Source organism: Callorhinus ursinus, unplaced genomic scaffold, assembly GCF_003265705.2.
Source record: "Callorhinus ursinus isolate GAN/ISIS: 27379988/994484 unplaced genomic scaffold, GSC_fseal_2.0 scaffold21, whole genome shotgun sequence".
Taxonomy (NCBI): domain Eukaryota; kingdom Metazoa; phylum Chordata; class Mammalia; order Carnivora; family Otariidae; genus Callorhinus; species Callorhinus ursinus.
Window position 1 is genome coordinate 7,121,347 of NW_027397083.1, and position 20,601 is coordinate 7,141,947.

The following is a 20,601-nucleotide window of genomic DNA, read 5'->3' on the forward strand; positions in this document are numbered from 1 at the left end:
GTATGTGCTACGGTGAGCACTGTGAACTGTGTAAGACTGATGAATCACAGACCTGTACCTCTGAAACAAATAATACATTATATGTTAAAAAAAAAAAAAAAGAAGAAGAAGATAGCAGGAAGGGAAGAATGAAGGAGGGGTAAATCGGAGGGGGAGACGAACCATGAGAGACTATGGACTCTGAGAAACAAACTGAGGGTTTTAGGGGGAGGGGGTGGGGGGATGGGTTAGCCTGGTGATGGGTATTGAAGAGGGCACGTTCTGCGTGGAGCACTGGGGGTTATACGCAAACAATGAATCATGGAACACTACATCAAAAACTAATGATGTAATGTATGGTGATTAACATAGCATAATAATAAAAAAATATGTTAGGCTCAGAGAACAAATAGACAGTTACAGGGAGGGGGATGGGTGAAACAGGTGAAGGGGATGGAGAGTTCACTTGTCACAATGAGCACTGAGTGGAGTTCACTTGTCACAACGAGCACTGAGTGGAGTTCACTTGTCACAACGAGCACTGAGTGATCTCCGGAAGGTGGAATCAGCATATTCTGCACCTGAAACTAAGATAACACTGTATGTGAACTGTACTGGAATTAAAAGGAAAGAAAAAGTAAAAAAATGTTAGGTGCTGTGCTAGGAGCTAGGATTGGCAATGAGCCGAAGAAACACAGGCCCTGCTCTTAGATGCAGGACGAACAGTTAAAATGCTCCTGGGCCCCCACTGACCGAGCCTGGGACAGTTTGAGCCTCCACATAGACAATGATAGTAAAAATGATAAGGTGTTGAATAAAACAGAAATTCGCAAGTCCAACCTGATATAAATAAATGAGCACACGGATAAAGGTGTGGGGGAGGACTCTGTTATGTTAGAATGCCGACTAACGAATGCAGAGGAAATGGTGGAGTTTTGAAAAACTGCCAGTTGACGAACATCATAGTAGAAACTGATTCGGGCAAGAATTGTTACTGGGGGCACCCGGGTGGCACAGTCGGTTCAGCGGCCGCCTCATGATTTCTGCTCAGGTCGTGCTCTCATGGGTGGTGAGATCGAGCCCCGCATCGGGCCCCGAGCTCAGAGTGGGATCTGCTTGGGTTTCTCTCTCTCTCCCCCTCTGTTCCTCCCCGCCATGCGCGATCTCTCTCTTCTAAACAAGTAAGTACATCTTTTTAAAAAAAGGAATCGTTAACTGATGCTAAAACTACAGGGTGAAGTTTCACAAGGAATGGGATATTTATCTACTCTCAAAATACTTCTTAATTACAATGAGGAAAACCCTTTTTTTTCCCTAAGTTAACCGAAACTCTATTTTTTTTAGAGTTTTAATTTAAATTCCAGTTAGTGCATACAGTGTAATGTTAGTTTCAGGTGCACAATGTAGGTGAGTCAACACTTCCATACCTCACCTGGTGCTCATCACGACAGGTGCACTCCTGAACCCCCATCACCTATTTCACCCCCCCTTCCCTCCCCCGCCACCTCCCCTCTGGTAACCATCAGTGTGTTCTCTGTAGTTAAGAGTCTGTTTCTTGGTTTGCCTCTCTCTTTTTTCCTCCTTATGCTCGGTTATTTTAAAATCCTGTCTCTATAGTAGAAAATCCTGGCAATACCACCTCAACCAAGGGATGAAAGTGAACATCACCAGTGAGGGACAATGACACCACGTGCCTCCTGATCCGATGTGCTGAGAAGGTCATGATATCGCTCTGTGGTATTCGCGTCAAATATTCATAACCGTGAATTTAATCATGAAGAAACTGCAGACAAACTCAGATTTAGGGATGTTCTACAAAAGAATTGGTTTATACTCTTCAAAGATGTTAAGATCATGAAAGACAAGGGCAGACTGGGGGACTATTCCAGATAGGAAACTTGACAACTATGTGTAACGTGTGATCCTGGATCCAGGACAAGAAAAAAAAACAGGGTTTTCTTTTTTTGCTATAAAGGACATTATTGGGACAATTGGAAAAATATGAATGTCTATAGATTACATCATAGTATTACATTTATATTAACTTCCTGAATTTGAGAACAGCACTGTAGGTATGAAAGACAATGTCCTTGTTTTTAGGAACACACACTAAGAGGTACTAAAGGGTACATATTTGCATCTCTCACATGGTCCAGAAAATAAAAAAAACAATAATAATAGTAATGTATGTGTGTGTATATGTGTATATATATAGAGAGAGAGATCGATAAACCAATAGCTAAAATGATAAAGCAAATGATGTAAAATGTGAACTCTTGGGGGATCTGGGTTTAAGGATATACAAAAGTTCTCTCTACTATTTTTGCACCTTTTTTCCCCTAAATATGAGATTATTAAAATTAAAAGCTATCAAAAAATCAAGGAAGCTTCACCCCTGCCCCCACGCCTGTCTGGGGAGGGGTGGGGGCAGCGGGGAGGAGGTGGGGAGATGTGACCCCAGGTCTGTAGAACAGGCAAACCTGCCCAGGTGGCTGTGCCTCTCTGCAGACAGAGCTGTTTCCGGCTGGCTGGGGAAGGGTGCTGACAGAGAGAAACAGTATTCCTGGCCCTTTTCCAGTGCGGGAGGAAACAGTGAGAGGAAACAGTGAAAGCTCTGCAGGGCTAAGGAGCTGACACCAGAAGCAGAGGCGTGGGCAGGAGGTGGGGTCCTGGCAGGGTCTGTGGCCAGCAGGGCTTGCTGGCGACCAGAGATTTGCTGCCCTGAGGCTCTCTCCCACCACAGGGAAAGGGGAAGGAGGGACTGGAAGGGACTGGGAAAAAGAGAAACGGAGTGACTAATGCTCACGAGCCACCCACCATCTGCCAAGCACTGTTCTGGGTGGTTTACATTTATTACCTCACTAATCCTCACAGAAGGTTCTGAGAGGTGATAGAGGTTCTGCAATGATTCCCATTTTAGAGATGAGGAAGTAGAGGCTCAGAGAGGTAAGGACAGAGATTCTGTGTAGAGGCAGGACGGTGGAATAGAGATGCTCACTGATTTTTATGCTGAAAGCCACAACAACAACAAAGCTGGTTAAAATAAGAACTTAAAAAAATTAATCAAGGATCTGGCAAGAAAGTATAAAACGTTCAGAAGTCAAAATCTAGGTGAAATTAGGAGCCCAGAGAGGTGGGCAGGGCAGGAGGTTGCCGTTCACCTTAAGGGCATTTGTCAGATCATGTGACCTTGGCTTTAGTACTCACAAGCCAATAAAGATGAGAAATAAGGGTCAACCCAAGGTGGGAGACTAATGGAAGACACCAGCCCTGCACAAAGCTGATCTCCATCAGATTAGGGGGGAAACTAGGAGTACATCCCCCCTGCCACCGCCCGCCCCACTCATTATCCTCACTAAAACCTACAAAGAGATCTTAGCACTGAATTGAGGAAGCAAGCATTTTGCCTGAGAATTCATAACCTCAAATGTGCGCTGTCGGTGGTTTTGAAGCCGGAATTCATATTCCCTGGTTCAACTAAAACATCTGAGCTGAAGTTTTAGATTGAAGTATCCCCCCAGAGATTTTGGTACGAACGTTGAAGCAGGAAGAAGCAAATTCCCTCTTCCTTCCTGGACGTTCAGAAAGTGAAAAGGTAAACAGAAAAAATAATGCAGACTCCATTACAGAAACCACAGATTCAAAAATACATAAAGACTGGCAGAAACAAAAATTTCACACAAAAGCCATGAAGGTGGAGAGGTGAAGAACAAGCCAGCCCAGGAGTGGCCAACTTCAAAGAACTTGGGCCAAAATACTTCACCTTTAACCAAAGGCCTACTCTAAAGATGAGTTTCTCAACCTCAGGCACATAACCCTTTGTTGTAGGGGCTGATACACTGTAGGATGTTTAGCAGTGTCCCTTGGGTCCTACCCACCAGATGCCAGTAGCATCAATCCCTAGTCTAGACTGTGGCAACCAAAAATGTCTCCAGACATTGCTAAATATCCCCTAAAGGGTAAACTGCCCCCGGTTGAGAACGACCAACCTAAACTAATGAACCTAGATGATAATAATAATGAACACAGGCTACAGATCTGAGAAGCAAGAGTAGAGATGGAAAAGCCTCATTGCAGGTGAGGCTTTTTTTTTTAAGGGGTGCTGTGGGGCTGCTCCCCTTTTATTACTGACAGGAGGTTTCTCTAATGGGAGTGTGACACCCCTCCCCTGTGGGGCCATTGTCCGACCTGTGCCTTGTCCCTTCAAGTACCTGCTCAGAAGAAGAGGCCCCGCATCTGCCTGCCAATGCCTTGTCGATCATAGAGGATGTTGAACTTGTTCACGAACTGGTTCATGGTGTTGCAGGTTGGGGTGAAGCAGCTAATGTGCAGAGAAAATAGTACAATAACCCAGTGGCAGCAAATCTCAAAAAGAGCCAGCAAAATTACACTCCCCGAAAGAACCTTCTAGGGCATGAAAATCTGGGGCATGAAAATCCAACTCATTTCATGGCACGTAATTTCTTATATTGAGTTAGCACAGAACCAACACAAAAATGCTAAAAAAGGGAGGGGGAGGCTGGGAAAGATCCGCAAAGCCTGCCAGATAAAGAACAATGGCCAGGAAAAAAAAAATGTTCTCACGGAATAGATGAAAAAATCTGACTAAACATCGTTCTATGAATGAACAAATCTTACTAAAACAATTGCCTCTCTGAGAGAAGACCACAAAGCAGAAACAGGACAACAGATCTTAGGGGGTCACTACCAATCTGCAGCCACCAAACACCTGAGTGTTTGGCTCATTCTCCCATAAGCAGGACACACTCAATCCTCTTCCTTGAGGGAGACACCAAAGTTACCATACTCCAGATCTTTGAGTGATGCACAGGCCTCTCTACCAGGTTCAGATGTGGTTCCTTGTGGTCTGATGACCAGCAGGCTACGAGACAATTCATTTGTCCCACCCACCCGACCAAGGGTGAAGGCAATGGTGAAGCAGAGAAAATAAGACTGTAATAGGTACCAGCTACAGAAGACAGAACATGGGCAAAGCCCACTAGTCCTGGGTAGGGACTGTGAGGACTCCTGCCCTGGGAGCGGGTGGTCAGTCCTCTGGAAGACTCCCCCTTGTCTTCTGTCCTCATCTGAAGTGGATGACAGAAAATATGTCTTCCTTTAGGGCTGTGTTGGGGCCTAAACACTTATGGGCTTTTGTGGTTTCTTTGGATAAACAATTCCCTGGATGATTTATTAGGGATCCAAGTTTGTTTGCTTCCTGTCCTGGTCCTGAGCCGCTGCATCCTCCGGGGTGGGAAGCTGATGTCCCTGCCCCAGTCAGGAGAATGGGACGTTCTTCTGATGTGGGAAAATCTGCTCTGGGTCAGATGGGTGGTGAACAGCCTCTGGCCCTGCTGCAGATGAAGGCAAAGGCCTAGCTCATACAAAGAGATCCAGCGGGAATGCGATGGTTTAGGGAAGACAGGAGCTCATTTCTCTCTCAGCTAATGGCCCATCTTGAGTCCTCATTCCACCTCCACAGGCAGCTAGCTCAATGTCATGAGGTCCCCAGGCCTTGCCCGCATGCTGGGTCAAAGGCAGACTGCAGGCAGGCCTACATTCTTCTGGGAAGAACAAGAGGGACATGCCCACAGTCTTAAAGCCTCAGTCCAGCATGGCATGCACTGCTTGCTTGCTGAGTCCAGGAAACTCTGGCACATGGCCATGCTCACGGCAAAGGAGGCCCAAGGGGTTCAGTCTAGCCCCATGCAGAGAAAGATGCAGAAGATGGATTTCAGGGGATCATAGGCAGTCTCAACTCTGCTCTGTCCGACTGGCTACCAGATATGGGTGAGATCTCCCTTCCCACCACAGAACACACTCACCCCCTCTCCGAGCACGTCAATCCCAAATTCGATCTGGCTACACTCCAAGCCAAAGTACAGTTTATCTGGGAGAAAGGAAGTCCTCTCTAGAGCCACATATGGTTCCTCATGGCCCAGTGACATGTAAACTTCAAGACAGCTCCTCTGTCCCCACCTCCCCCCGCCAGCAGCAACCCCCCCCCCCACCCCGCCGCACACCCAAGTACAGTGCTGGACAGGAATGGGGAAACCACAGTCAAACTCCCATGTGTAAAAGGGAAGAAGAGAAACACTCAAAAGTCACCAGTACACGCATGCAAAGATGTTCAGCATCACTCATTATCAAGGAAATGTTAGTCAAAATCACAATGAAATACCACCTCACACAGGTCAGGATGGCTAAAATAATAATTAAAACATACACACACACACACACGAGACAAGTGTTGGCGAGGCTGTGGAGAAAAAGGAACCCTCGTGCACTGTTAGTGGGAATGCAAACCGGGGCAGCCACTGTGGAAACCAGTATGGAGGTTCCTCAAAAAGTTAAAAATAGAGCTACCCTATGATCCAGTAATTGCGCTACTGGGTAATTTACTCAAAAAACACAAAAACACTAATTCAAAGGGATACATGCACCCCTGTGTTTATAGCAGCATTATTTACAGTAGCCAAGATATGGAAGCCACCCAAGTGTCCATCTGTGTAAAGAAGTGGTAGATATATACAATGGAGTAGTACTTGGTCATCAAAAAGAAACCCTGCCATTTGCGATAACATGGGTGGAGCTAGAGGATATCATGCTAAGTGAAGTAAGTTAAGTCAGAGAAAGATAAATGCAATTTGATTTCACTCATATGTAGAATTTAAGAAACAAAACAAATGAGCAAAGGGGGGAAAAAAGAGAGAGAGAGGAAAAAAAACAAGAAACAGACTCTGAACTATAGAGAACAAACCAATGGTTACCAGAGGGGAGGGTTGTGGGGGGACGGGTGAAATAGGAGACGGGGTTAAGGAGTGCACTTGTCGTCATGAGCATGGGGTGATGTCTAGAATTGCTAAATCACTATATTGTACGCCTAAAGCCAATATAACACTGTATGTGAACTATAGTGGAATTAAAATAAAAAAAAAAGTCACTGGTGCATAACAAATTGTCCTGGCAACTGGTGAGGACTTGCTCTGGCAGATGAGGCTAATCTGGCCAACCCAGTTCTGGAAAATTCTTCCTCCCCCATCGTCCTCTGTGGCCGCTTCTGAAGTAGGTGTTAAAAGGTCTGACCTCCTTGGGGCTCAAACAGTTGTAATCACCGGTCAATGCCTACTTTTCTTGGCAATCCCCTCAAAAGGCTTCTGGTCTAGGTGCTTCTAGCTAGTTCCAGGTGCCAAAAACCACACCCAAAGATGTTTTCTCAGCAGAGCTCTGAAGCTTGTTTTATTACTTTGTTTCCTGCTCTGGCCCATCTAACTTTCATTTGGGCCAGGGCCACTGGGGGGGAATTCTGAAACAATAAGTCTGAGTGGGAAGACAATACCCTTAACCTAACCTCACTCCTGGGCTGGATCCTGTGCTGGGTCTCCTGGGTGGTCTTCCAGAAAGGCTCTAAGCCACAATAGCTGATTTCCTTCTATGTGGATGACAAAGAAGGGTGGGTGGCTTTCACCTCTCAGGCGCCATGTTTCTAGATATTCTCTATTCCTTTCCATCTCTCAGGTCTTTCTTTAATAATCTGCTGAAAGCCACAAAGAACAGCAACCAGTATACACGGATATTCCAGCTCTTTCCAGCCACTTCTGCTAGAGCTGTGAACTCAGCCAGCACATGACCGGCCTTCCAAAGCGTAATAAAAATGGTTTTATCAGCTGTTTTTCCAAGGTATAACTACAGTCTCCAACTTTCCAGCCTGCAATGTCTGCACGCTTCCCACCTGCAGCAAAACCACTAAGTCAATGCCTCATATTGTAGGGGTTTTGCTAAGACAGCAAATAATAAACTGCCAGTATTATTCTTTGTTTATTTAGGGTCAGGGAAGGCTGCTATAAGAATGAGAGCCCATAATGATTTGGTGGCTCAACGAAGAGGGAAATGTGTTTCTTTCACATGTAATAGTCTATGAGGACCATTCCAGATTGGCAGGCTGTTGGGTTCCACAAAGTCATCCAGGAGCCTGGGGGGCCTTCCGTCCTGTTGCCCTGCCATCCTCTAGGCCATTGGCCTTGGCAGCTTGATCACCGCTGGGTTGGAGGTGCATCCAGGTTCCCACTTGTGGGAAGGGGAAAGAGAGCATGGGGGTGGTGGGAGGGTACACCTTAAGGCCTAGGACTGGGAGAATCACGCTTCCCTTGCCAGTATATGCCATTGGCAAAAAGCTTAATCACATTGAGAGACCTATGTGCAGGAGCATCTGGGACCTAGAGTCTGGCTGTTTGCCCTGGAGGAAGGGGAAAATGAGTGTTGGTGGGCAATTAGCAGTCTCTGCCCTGCGCCTGGGAGCTGAATGGGCAGGTGGTCCTCCTGAGTCATATGGCCTTGAGCATAAGTTGAGAGGACGTTTGTCTCTGTGGGAGGCCCTGGTCCTCTCGCCCCACACACGTGCTTATTGCCCATCCAGAATGCGGGGCTGGCTGACCACGATGACACACGTTTGCTTGGCCAACTTTGAGGGATCTAAAATGTACTCTACAGTACTCTCTGAAATGATGCCCAGCCTCCTCCCCTGTGCCGGTGGGTGCCCGTGAGAGACGCATGGCGGCCTCAGGAACCTGCTGGGGGATGGAAGGGTGTGCTAGCCTGGAGTCTCCAAGAAGCAGACGCCAAGAGAGGATTAAGTGTGCAAGGATGTCATTAGGAGACGTGCGTGTGGGAAATGAACTAGAAGGAGCCAGTGAAGGCCTGGGGGGACTCAGCAGGGCGGGTCTCGATGCAAGAGTGACCCCGAGAGAAGGAGATAGGGAGAGGTGACCGTGGCAGTCTAAGAAAGCTTCAGCAGACCCACTGGGAAATTCTCGAGCCAAAGTCGACCAAGAAAAATAATCGGCGTCTCCTGGGACTGGTTCCGTCCTCATGTCCTCAGCTGTGCACACGGTCATTGGTGGCGAGCAGCTCGTGGGCGCATGGGATGGATGTCAAAGCCGGGGCTGCTCTGCTAAGTATCTCCCCTGTCCCAAGAGGTCTGCAAGGCCCATTCTCACGGCTGCCACGGGAGGTTACGGTAAGAACTGGGGTTCGTTCATACTCTAGACAGAGGATTTGAGAAGTCTGAAATTAAAAAAAAAAAAAATTAGACTGGGTTGCCACCCTGCTCACCACAGACAAGCTGGGCGGCACTGGGCGAGAAACTGAATCCCGCTGATCCTTATTGGTTTCCTCATCTGTAAAATGCCTGGGAAATGTAATCAGGATGAAAGTCAAGTTCCCACAGGAGGTGCTCACTAAATGGTGCCCTTTATCCCCTCCCCATTTTGCCAGAGCTCAGTGGGTCTAGGGCCTACTCCACACGTGCTCCCTGAGGAAGGAACCCCAAGTCCACGGCTGATCCCAGTTCCCTGGGACAGCAGCTAACCCCTCCCTCTCAGCGCCACAGCGAGTGGGCCCAGAATCAGCACGGAGTGGGCTGCAGAGGCTAAGCTGGCTTGTAAACCAGTCTGAGAAGCACCCTGATCAATCTCTCTCCCAGGACCAAAGAGAAACATTTACCCCAGGCCAGGCCTGGGACGGCCACTTGTTACCTCTGGGCTCCAGCTTGTTTGAAAACTCATCACCCAGGCTAGGACTGTGGGCTCAGGCCCAGGTGGGGAAGGGTAGGAAGGAGGCGTCTCCTTGGACAAGCCTGTAAATCCCAGCGGCAGACGGCAGACGGCTGGGCAGGCTTCCACCCACCCCAGGCACCCGCCGGCTCTACAGCTCCCGAGAGGCGTGGTCTCTGGTTTCTCTCCCCCAGTGCCTGTTCTCCAGAGCCCTTTCTCAGCCGCCTGCCCTCCTTCCTACTCTCTGTGGGCCCCTCCCCCCACCCGCCTTTCTTCTCTCTCTCCAGTGGTGGCCCTGATTCTTCATCTCTTGACACCTCCCGGGGCTCCTGGCGTCTGAGTGTGTAGCTGTCTGTACTTCACCATCTCTGGGGGTCTCCGGAGTCTCCCTGTCTCCCTCAGGGGCCTCATTCCTCTCTGCCTTGCTGGTTCTCATGCTCTCTTGCTCCCTCAGAACCATCTCTCTCCCTCTGGTTCCTCCTCTTCCACCATTTGACCTCCCAGCCCAGCCGCCTCCTTGGAGCTGTGTGCTGCCTTGGACCATCTTCAAGCCACAAGGAGCAGCCCAGCCCCAAAAGTTCCACAGGGACCTTGGAGGAGCACCCCGATGCCCCATCTGCCCTCCTTCTTCCTCTGTGCACGGCAGACCTGTTCAGAACCAGAGGGCCACAGCACCCCAGACCCAGCCTGCTCCCTCTAACCATACAGCCCCCCAACCTCCTCCCCCTCCCCCAACTGCTCTTGGGGTCACTGCCTCTTCTAAACTTCTTTCTGTATCCAACCCTTAGAGCTCATGGCTAGTTACGGGTGATACTAAGAAACTGGGACAAATACGACATCATTTTTATACCAAAGAGAGGGAAATTGGCTTAATTAGATGTGCAGTATCTATTCAACAGAATTTTATAAAAACCATGATGTAGAGCCATACATACGGGCGTTAAATACAAATCCAGGTAGCCAAAAGCAGATTAAAAATAGTATTTGGAACATAAACCCATTTTATAAAAGAAAAGAAATATGCATAACATCATAATTCACTTCAGGGTGGTGGGAGTATGGGTAACTTGTTTTTTCTTGTGATGAACAAATAAAGCCAACCAGGACATAGGCCAGATAGGCACTGATCTTCACTGCCCCTTTACTGATTTTAACCCAACAAACATTTCTGAAGCTCCAACTGGCTGCTCAGCCCTCCCAGCAGCTAAACAGGAACAGGAGCAATCAGATACGCAACAGGTCCTACGACAACCCCTGGAGACTGGCCAGGGTGACCCAAGGAGGCCCTTCAGGTAGGTCTTCAGCTGGGGTTGGTGCTGAAGGTGAATAGAAGAGGCTCTCGGGGGCAAAGGGTACTGGCAGGGGAGCGGTGCCCCGAGGGGAGCTGGGTACCTAGGATCTCAATGTGAAGGGTGTGAACCCCGCCCCCCCAGGAAGGCTTGGGGCACCCACCAATTAAACAGCAGAAACAGGACCCACTGCTCAAGACCTGCAACAAGACAGGGGAGGAGGGTGAGGGACTAGAATGGGGGGGGTGTCTCAAACCAGCCTAGCCATGCAGCAGCAGAGACTGGAATCAAAGCCTGAACTCACTGCTGCCTGGCCAGGCTGTGGCCCTCGAAGTTAAGGGCCTTCTGGCAGGAACCCCCACCACAATGAAACTGTGGCCGTGGACTGCGGCGGCCAGTGTGTTCCCATGGGCTAGGCAGCGCCAAAGACCCCAGCCCCCAAGGCCCTGGGCCCGGCCTCCTCCGTCGGAGCCAGATGGGAGGACATTCTTTCAGGCCCTGTGGGTTCTATTTTTGTTTCTTTGTTTCACTTCCTCGGCTCTCTCGTTTTTCTGCAGTCTAGCGCTACCGAGTCCGCGCTAGGAGAGGTGCGGACTCAAGAGGCAGTTCAGTTGCCCTGCGGGGCCGAGCTGAGCGCAGCACCAGCCCCCACCACCAGAGGGCACCCGAGCACAGAAACTGGCAATCTCGGGAGAGAGCGGTAGCGAAAGCACCCAAGCTCTCCGCGGATCTCTGAACTACTCAGCCTAGGGCCTGGCCACGGTGGGTCAGCTCTGGAGTAATCCTGGAGAGCTTGGCTGGGTGGGGGCCCCAAGTGCGGGGACCTGCCCTCCTCGACCGAACGCTGATTACACAGATCGCCACTTATTGCCAGGTGATAGTGTTACACTGCCAACCCAGAGGGTTTAGGGTGTAGGCAAGAGAGCGGGCCAGCTAGCTGCCGGAGAGCACCGGAAAGGGACCCGTGTGATGGAAGGAGCACTGGACGCGGAGTCACGACAGCTGACTGCGCTGCCGCTACGTTCCGTGTGACCTCTCCCTCTCCCGTTTGTCTTCTCATCTGTAAACAGAGGGGGTGGGAAGACTTGGTGGTATCCAAGCGCCCTTCAGGCTCCGACCAAAGACATGCCCCACCCTCCCTGAAGAGGCCTGAAGAGGGCCACGGAAGCTGGAGAAAGGGGACCGAAGAACCGAAACGGCCGCTGTCTGCTTGGGGCGCCCAGCACGGCGCTGAGTCAGCACGGAGACCCGCAGCACTCTGTCGGGTCCCACCACCCAAGTATCCCCGCCCAGGTCTCCCGCTGCTGGCCCGGGCAGCGCCCCACCCGCCGCCTGAAAGGGGCGCCGCGTGAGTGGGATCTTCTGCGGTGAGTGCGGGACGATGACCCGGCCTCCCTGAGAGGTCAGCCGCGCCAAGGAAAGTTCTCTCCGTCCTCACGGCGCCGACCTTCGCCTCGCGGGCGGCTTCGCTCCATCCCGGACGCTGGCGATGGGGAACAGAGTAGGGAGGCAGGAGCGCTCTAGGCCGGGTGTGGGTCCACTTGGGGAGGAGGGTAATGGCCCCGGGCACCGCGGGCGCGACCCCGTTCCGGTGATTGAAGCTTGTGGAGTTACCTCCACCCGGGGATCCCTGGCCCCCCATTCCTGCCACATCCTTCTCCCACCTCCCCCAGTCTCGGGAGCCTAGGCCCCGAAGGTTCAAGAAGTCAAGAGCCTGGAGAAATGCACTGTGCAAATATATTGACTTTATTTGTCTCCGTTCGGGAGCCTCACAGACATATCCAAGTAAAAAGATCCTTAAATAAACGCCGTCAGCCATCGCAATGCAAAAATAAATATCAGTCCTCCGGCCGCAGCTGCGCTGCGCCCCAAGTCCCATCAGCCGCGCCTAACAATTATAAAAGTGTTCAGCGAGAGTGTGTTGGCGTGAGTGTGAACGGGTGTGCGCTGGGGGGCACGGGGGAGCGGTGTGCAAAATCGGAGTTGCAAACCATCAGACAAGGGCGTGGAGCGGCTCTCGGGGGAGCCCCGGCGACCCAGGGCCGAATCAGCGCGGGCGCGCCTCCCGCACACACTCACGGCAGAGTCCGTACTGGGAAGAGTTAAAAAATAAACATTTACAAGGGCAAAGAAAGCGGCCCCCCTCCCCGGCACCCCCGCGCGCTCCGGCCCGGGACCAGCGCAGCGCTGGGCGCACAGAGCAGCTCGCAGCCCGGAGAGAGGTCCAGGTCCTCGCGGGTCCCCGGGGCGCGGGGTGCGGGGCCCGGACCCTCTGGGGCTTGGTTCGCGGGTCCCCGGGCGGGCGGCGCCCCTCACAGGGCCGAGTCGGAGTCGCTGGAGTCCAGGCTGTTCCTCAGCTTGCAGCTGCTGAGCTGCTCCCTCTGCAGCGACAGGCTCTGCGTGCTGCGGCGCAGGCACTCCAGGCTCTGCAGGAACGACTTCTTGGCCTTCTCCTCCTCCATGGGGGACACCCCTTCCTCCTCCACCTCCTGGATCTCGTCGAAGGTCACCGGCTGCGTCTTGAAGCGGGACTGGCGCGGCCGCCGCAGCCGGCCCTTGCCCTTGGACAGCTTGGCGGGCCGCACGGGCTGCGGGAACTCGTCGGCCAGGCACACGAAGTGCGGCATCACCGCCTGGTAACTGGAGCAGATGCCCATTAGCTCGCCGGGCTTGGCGGCCGCCATGGCGCTGCCGGCGTCTTCGGGGCCCGGCGGCGGGGCGCCGGGGCTCTCGGGGGGCGGCCGCTGCGCCGGGGCCCCCCGGGAGGCAGCAGCCTGGGGCTCGCCGGGCGGGGGATCCAAATCTGCTGCGGGGTGGCGGCGGCCCTCGCGGGCCCGGGTCGGCGTTCCTCGGGAGGTTGGGCGGGAGGGCCCGTCGGGGGACGCGGGGCTCGGCTGCTGGGCTGCGCTACCGGGAGCTCGCCGCCGCGTCTGTCGCCGTCTGCCCCGCGGCGGCCCGGCCCTCCACTTATATAGCCCGCTCCTGCCCACACGGCCGCGAGCTCGGATGACAGCGAATGCCATTTAAAGCGTGCGCGCCCCGCGCCCTTCCGCCTGACGTCGCCCCGCCGCTCTGGGAAAGTAACGGCCCTTTCCCTAGCGCCGCCCGCCCCCCCGCCCCCAGCCAACCCGGCTCCGGAAGGCAGGCCCCGCCCGCGGGGTTCCGGGAGCATCCGAGGCCCAGGGAGCACGCCGCGGGGCGGGGTGGCCGGAGAGCCGGCGGCGGGGTGGGGGTGGGCGGCTCGGATCGGCCGCACTGAGGCTGCCACTGTCCGTCCTGGGATCCCCAAGTTCGTACGGACCGTGGTGGCCGTGGCGGCGCAGGTCCCCTTCCCCCTCCCCGATCCCAAATGCACACATTCAAGACGCTGGTGATTCCGCGGCGGGTTCTGCGTTGGGCGCGGGGTGGAGGCAGCTCCCAGCCCTCCTCCGGCGGGGAGAGCCGGGGCGCCTAACTCCCCAGAACTGAGTTCGGAGAAAAGGTTGGGTTTCTTCTCTGGATCCTTGTCACCCCTCCCCAGACAAACGCGAATCCATATACACACACAAACACGCACAGAGCCATGCACGAATAAAAACGCACCCCGATTATTCCATCCCGGTTCTTCCCTTCCCTAGCCGCCTTCTCTCCGTCTCCTCACAGCCCCACCCCCAAGTCCCTCGGGCACCAGCCCCCTATTCATGCTCAGAAGAATGACACTTGGATAGGCACTAATAACAATGATAATAACTACAATCTGGAGAGCTTCACTCCAAGCCAGCCAGTGAGCTTCGTTTTACATATATTACCCGACTTAATCTTCCTAACAGCCCCGTGAGGTAATTGGTATTCTCCCAAATTTACATATGAGATAGTGGAGGCACAGAGAGGATAAGTAGCTAGTCCTCTAGGAACGGACGGAACCAGGTGGAGCGGACTGCACAGGGCGCTCTCTTATGGTCCCGGCCCGAGGGCTGGTACCCACCTGTGCCCCTAGGGCTTCTAAGAGCAGGTCCCCTGGTTTTCCTGACTCCCAAGAGGGAACTGTGAGCATGGCCCCAGACCCCAGGGCCCTCAAGAGTGGCAGGCACAGGGTGGAGCTCACCCTGCCTCCCACAGGCACCCAGCTAGGCTCACAGGGCCACGGGAATGAAGGGAATCGATGGGATTTGGCCTCCATTCCTTCCACAGCCATTCAACAGATTCATTAAGGACCGCCTGTGTCCCAGCTCTGGAGTTACATTCCAGTGGGTGGGGCGGACAATAAACATGGAAACAAGACGGTTCTTGGGTGGTGTGAGAGGGATGCAGATGGAGAAAGGTGCAGAAGGGGTGGCCAGGAAAGGCTTCTCGGCGTGGGTGATATTTAAGGTGACCCTGAGGGACAATAATAACACTGCTGCATGCTTAATATGGGCCATGCTCTGAGTACTTTTCATGCCTTAACTCCTCTCAACACCCCTGGGAAACAAGTACTTTTATTATTGTTCTTTACAGATAGAAAAACCAAGGCACAGAAAAGCTAAGCAACTTAGTCAAGGTCACACAGCTGGTACGCAGCAGAGCTGAGTTTCAGACCCAGGTGACTTCGCAACTAAGCCCTCACTCTAAACTCACCCTGAAGCCCTTTGCCCTGTGCGGTACAAAGAAGGAACCAGAGTGTGATCAAATGAGTGTTTCAGGCAAAGGGGACCCTAGGGCAAAGGCACCAAGGCAGGGAAGAGCTAGTGAGAAAAGCCATGTGGCTAAAGCCGAGTGGGAAGGGGGGATGAGGAGTGGGGACAGGCACAGAAGGCCTTGTCGCCACGTTAAGGAGACAGCATTTTATTCTGAGGGCAATGGTAAGGCACTGGGGAGTTTGGGGTAGGGGAGCGACATGCTCCAATTCCTGTTTTTTTTTTTTTTTTTAAGATTTTATTTATTTTGAAAGAGAGAGAATGAGAGAGAGCACGAGAGGGAAGAGGGTCAGAGGGAGAAGCCGACTCCCTGCCGAGCAGGGAGCCCTGTTTTTAAGAGCTCACTCTGGCTGCCATGTGAGGCGTGGACTGGAGAGGGAGGGGTGTGGAAGAAGCAGGGAGCCCACTTACAAGAGCGTGACATCACCGCCCGCCGCCCCCCCGCCCCGATACAAGACACTGAAGATGGGGACTGGGTGAAGACACTGGAGAGGGAGGGAAAAGGTCAGATTTGGGATGTGCCCGAAGAGAGAATGAGAGGACTTGCTGATGGATTAGATGGGGTGGTGGGAGGAATCAAGTCGACTTTGATGGATTTGGCCTGAGCGAGTGGTAGACGGGGACGGGAAGGTTGGAGAGGGGTAGGGCCATTGTGGAGTCTGCTGGCTAGCCATCAAAATCCTCCACCTATGGGGGCGAGGCCTGGAGTGCTCATATCGGAACTATATTATTCGAGAGAAAAGTTTATTTGTATAATCTTAAGGCCATCTTATTTGGGATTTTCTTTTAACAGCAGCTTAGCAGTACTCTAATACAGAAAGTGGTACCAGGAATGCAAAGCTGCCATGTATAAAAACCCTAAAATCTGTGGCACTGGCTTCGCCAACAGGTGGTAATACGGAAACCAGGAGTGGAGGATGGAAAGCTGGTGACCCGTGTTATGCTGTGACAAAACATTTATTAAAACCGTTACCTGTGATAATTTGGAAGACGGACCACATGCCTACTGAGCCTGTAATTCTTGAAAAATGGCTGGAAAGAGCTAAAAACAGTTGCACGTGTTGGCTGCTCAATGATGCTTTTAGCCAGATACCCCAGCAAAGAGATTGGCTAGTTTGCAAGAAGAGGCGAGAAGAAGGGGAGATAATACAGAGACCCGCTATCATCAGTGCTGGAAAGCCCAGTTGGTTTTGTCCAAGGAGCAGAAGAAGATCAGACTGTCGTGGCTTGTTGTGGCAGACCGCCTCTCCCCAGTACCCCTCTCCAAGCTTGTCTGTGAGGCCATGCTGAGGGACCACCCCTGTAGCAAAGTATTATATTAGCCCTGCTGCCTTGTCATTCAAATCTATTAGTTTAGATGTCTTTAGGATAACTTTCATTTAAAATGAGAGAGAGAGGAGTTGGGCAAGGCAAACAGACTTAATAACTCCAACAAGAAAGGAGCTCCAGGTGTGGTTGCTGGCACATGGAACTGACTAGAGGCAGACCAAGTTTTTGAAGGAATTATTATTACCAACAAAATTGCAAGGCTGGACTTCAAAAGCCCATGATCCTTCCAGCCCAAATACGTGTTCAAAGAAGACAGAATTTCAATACCCTGTAAGGTGGTAGTGGAGAGTAATAAACAAGAAGGAATTTGCCAAGGGCAAAGTCAAGGGCCAGGGAGACCCAGGGCCAGAACCTCCTCCACCACCAAAGCAGGGAAGTCCTCATGGTTCTAGAAGGGGGACTGTGGCGGAGACTGCTAGCGGTCCATCAGCTGGGTCACATTTCCCAGGTTCCCTTGCAGCTAAGACTGGGCCATGTGTCAAAAGAGTCATCTGTGCAACGGTTCGACTTCTGCCCCACTTGCGTGTGAGGAAATTCCCACCCTAAGCTTCCATGTTTTTCCCCATACCGACTGGAAGAGTGATTACCAGACAGACCCTGGATCCTTCATGTTATTCTGGATCCCTACATGACCCTGTGGGGCAGGGCTATCTACCAACCTGAACCACTTCCCTTGGAGCTATTACATGAGAAGGCAGTCAACTGAATATTTTTAAACTACTCTAATTTCAGGTCTCTATTATATCGACTCAGCATTGTCCTAACCAAGAGAGCCATTAGACATCTAAGGTCAAGCAGGACACTGGCAGAATTCAGACAAGAGGTGAGGGATGGAGTAGCACTTTGGGAATCTTCAGGGTACAGATGGGATAGTGGGTGAAAGCCCGCCTTCTAGAGAAAGAAGGGCTGCGAGCTGCTAACACTGGGGGGCCAGATGAGCCAGTCAAGGAGTCAGAGAAGCAATGTCTAACAGGGTTAAGAGGGAAACCAGGAGAACATGTCAGAATGCACGAGAAGGATGTTTCTAGAAGGAGGAAGATGATTAGAATGGCAGTCCAGAGACAGGTCCTAGCCTGGCTCTACTTGAAACTTCCTGTGGGGCCTGGGGCAAGCCACTAATCGCTCTGCACTGTGGAGGTCTCAGCTCAAATGCTGCCCCATCAGAGCAGCCTTCCCTGGCCACCCTATTCCAAGTGGTCCCTCAGTCACTCTATACGTAACTAACTAAATGGCCTTCTTACCTGTTTGTTCCCCTCAACAGTGTTGTCTGCCTTCCCCACTGGCCTACCAGCCTCCGTCTCTCCCCAGTACCTGGGCCAGCTCTGGCACACAGCAGGAGCTCCGGGTTCCTCGCGAGTGGACCGCCACCCTGCTCCTCGGCTCCCCGTGACCTCTGCTCCCATAGCTCCTGGCAACAGCATCTCCACCAGGGCTTCCTTCCCAACATGCACAGCTCCTCCAGACCCCAAGGGACTGGGGTGCCCTAGGTCGCTCCTCTCAGCTTCCCTTGACAGAAGACTCCCCATACCCGGCCCCAGGGAGGTGAAAGTAGGAAAAGAGGCCCTTGGCTCATAGCAACGGTCCCAGGTTAGCAACCAACTCGGCCCCCTTCACTTCCACTCCACTCCAAGTCTGGCCCTGCTCACAGGGGGCTTCCAGGAAGGGGAGAGGGGAGGGTAGAGAGATGGTCCTCCCTTCAAGGACGGCAATGAGCTCCCACATGACCTAGAATCCTCTGTTCGACCACTGACACAGCCCCCCCCCTCCCCCCGCCCCAGCTCTCCACCTCTCAGGCTGCCTCCAGGACCAACCCCAGCCCTTAGGTGGCCTTTTCGAACGTGCTGTGCCCTCCAGCTCCACAGGAGTCAGCCAAGGGCCACTGTTGGGTCAGGAGAACGCGGAGCTAGATCCCAACCCCTCTGCCCTGAGCTCATCCTGTGACCTTGAGCAGGTCCTACTCTCTGAGACTCCCTTTTTGTACCTCAACGCATAAGTAATGCTGCTGGGAGTCCATGATGAGTGTACGGAAAGCAGCTAGCTGAGTGCCCAGCATGCCAGAAGCATGAGAATCAAGTTCCTTTTGTGTTCATTATCTCATGCTCAAACCTACCCAGCCCCCCAACATGGTTGAGAAGATGGACAGGGACCAAGAGACTCCTACTCCAGGGGGTGTTTGAGGGTTTGGGTGACTTATGCTCTCTGCCTGACTCACAAGGTAGAGGAAGAAGCCAGACACAGCAAGGTCAGGCTCTAAGTGACTAAGTCATGTCTCCATTGTACGGTGTTACTGCTGGTGCCCAGAGGTGGTCCTGGGGGGTAGCAGGGGATATCAGCCTCCTTCAACAGAACCCCCAGCCCATACCTACTTTCCTCCAAAGGTGCGTGGGTGGTATGGGGTGAGAGCTGCATGTGTTGAGGAGGGGTGGGCAGACCTGGGGGTTCTGGGAGGGGGGTCTGCCCAGGCGTCAGGGCCTGGGTTCTGTTGCCCTCTGGGCCTTGCTGAGTTTGCTGGGTCAGTGTGGGCTTTGCCAGGACAGGCTAAGTTGCCTCCCCGGGCCCAGTGGGGCAGAGAATAGCCATGAAAGGGGATGAGGATGGTCCCTTTCCTTAGTAGGCTTGTAGCCCTGGGATTACATAGAAATGTCATCTGTTGAATATTTACTATGTGCCCGGCATTCTGCCGATGGTGCTGTGCCTGGACCGCACCTAAAATCATCCTCACAGCGTCCTCTGAGGGGGAGCCTCGCTATCGCTCCCATTTTACAGATGAGGACTCAGGGGGCTTTGTAGCTCACCAAGGTCACTCTCAGTGCTACGTGCAGTGCTGGAAGCCAGGCAGGTGTGCCTGACCCAGAAAGCAGTGCTCCTCGCCTGTACCACCCCATCTCCCTTTCCCTCCGACGGGATGGGAACAGCACCAGCCACGTCAGACACGCGGGATGCCGTATCTGCTCCATCAACCATGTACTCTGTGGCCTTGAACCAGTTGCTTCCCACCTCTGAGCCTCAGTTTTCCTATCTGTGATGCAAGGAGGCCAGACTCACTTACTGGGGGCCCACCAGGCTCTAACATTTTAGAATCCTCAGGAGGATCAGGGATGAGGTGACCTGTTCCCAAGAAGGAGAGGCTTCCTCTTGAGCCCAAGAGCGGCAAACAGCCCAAGCTAAGACTGCGGGGGGAGGCTGGCTTCCATGGAGGGGGTTGCTGGGGGAGCAGATGGGGCAGGAAGATGGTAGCAGCCTGGGGAGGGGCTTATGCTACCACCTCCTCCACCATCCCCACCCACACTTTGGCTTTTGGGCCGAGCCCGGGTTTAAAAAAAGCAACCACCAGTTCTTCAGCTATTAACAGGGTTTTGTTTCCAAGGGAGCCTGCAGTACCCTAGCCCGGGTCGGATGGGAGCAGGGATGCCAAGTCCGTCCCTGGATGCAGAGACACATTGAACGGGGGAGGCCACAGAATAAAGCAGAAAGAACCGGGTTGGGGCAGTTCTGCTCCCAGATGCCCCCTTGCTTCCTGGGGGTAGGGGGGGCAGGCAGGAGGGTCAGGCCGCTTCCGGTGACTGCTTTGCCACCCTGGCATATGGACCGATGGCCAGCTAAAAGCCTTGGTCAGCTGGCTTTCCCCCTACACTCACCCAGGAGTCTCCCCAGAGTTGATCTTATGCCTCCAAGGGCTGAGTGAGGTGATGGTTATTCCAGATGTTGCTGTTTGGGTCAGTCCGTACTATGGGTGTATTTGGCCCAGCCTCTGTGTGTGTGTGTGTGTGTGTGTGTGTGTGTGTGTGTGTGTGTGTG

The 20,601-nt window shown here is 52.7% G+C and overlaps 2 protein-coding genes across 3 annotated transcripts in view; both read right to left on the bottom strand.

Moving 5' to 3' along the window:
- Window positions 1–4,190: 4,190 nt before the first annotated feature.
- Window positions 4,191–20,601, bottom strand: part of ALKBH3 (alkB homolog 3, alpha-ketoglutarate dependent dioxygenase) — a 62,248-nt gene continuing 45,837 nt past the window's right edge. The window contains exon 9 of one of the 2 annotated variants that reach the window (XM_025878321.2): window positions 4,191–4,300. In XM_025878321.2, coding sequence (XP_025734106.1) covers window positions 4,238–4,300 — 63 coding nt within the window. In that variant the 3' untranslated portion in view covers window positions 4,191–4,237. Of the gene's footprint in view, window positions 4,301–6,396; window positions 9,043–20,601 lie in introns of those variants that run through there. The other variant, XM_025878318.2, reaches the window with a different exon arrangement.
- CUNH11orf96 (chromosome unknown C11orf96 homolog) lies at window positions 12,545–13,857 on the bottom strand. The gene has a single exon (XM_025878322.2). It carries the CDS (start codon window positions 13,840–13,842, stop codon window positions 13,132–13,134), a length of 711 nt encoding a protein of 236 aa, XP_025734107.1. The 5' UTR covers window positions 13,843–13,857; the 3' UTR covers window positions 12,545–13,131.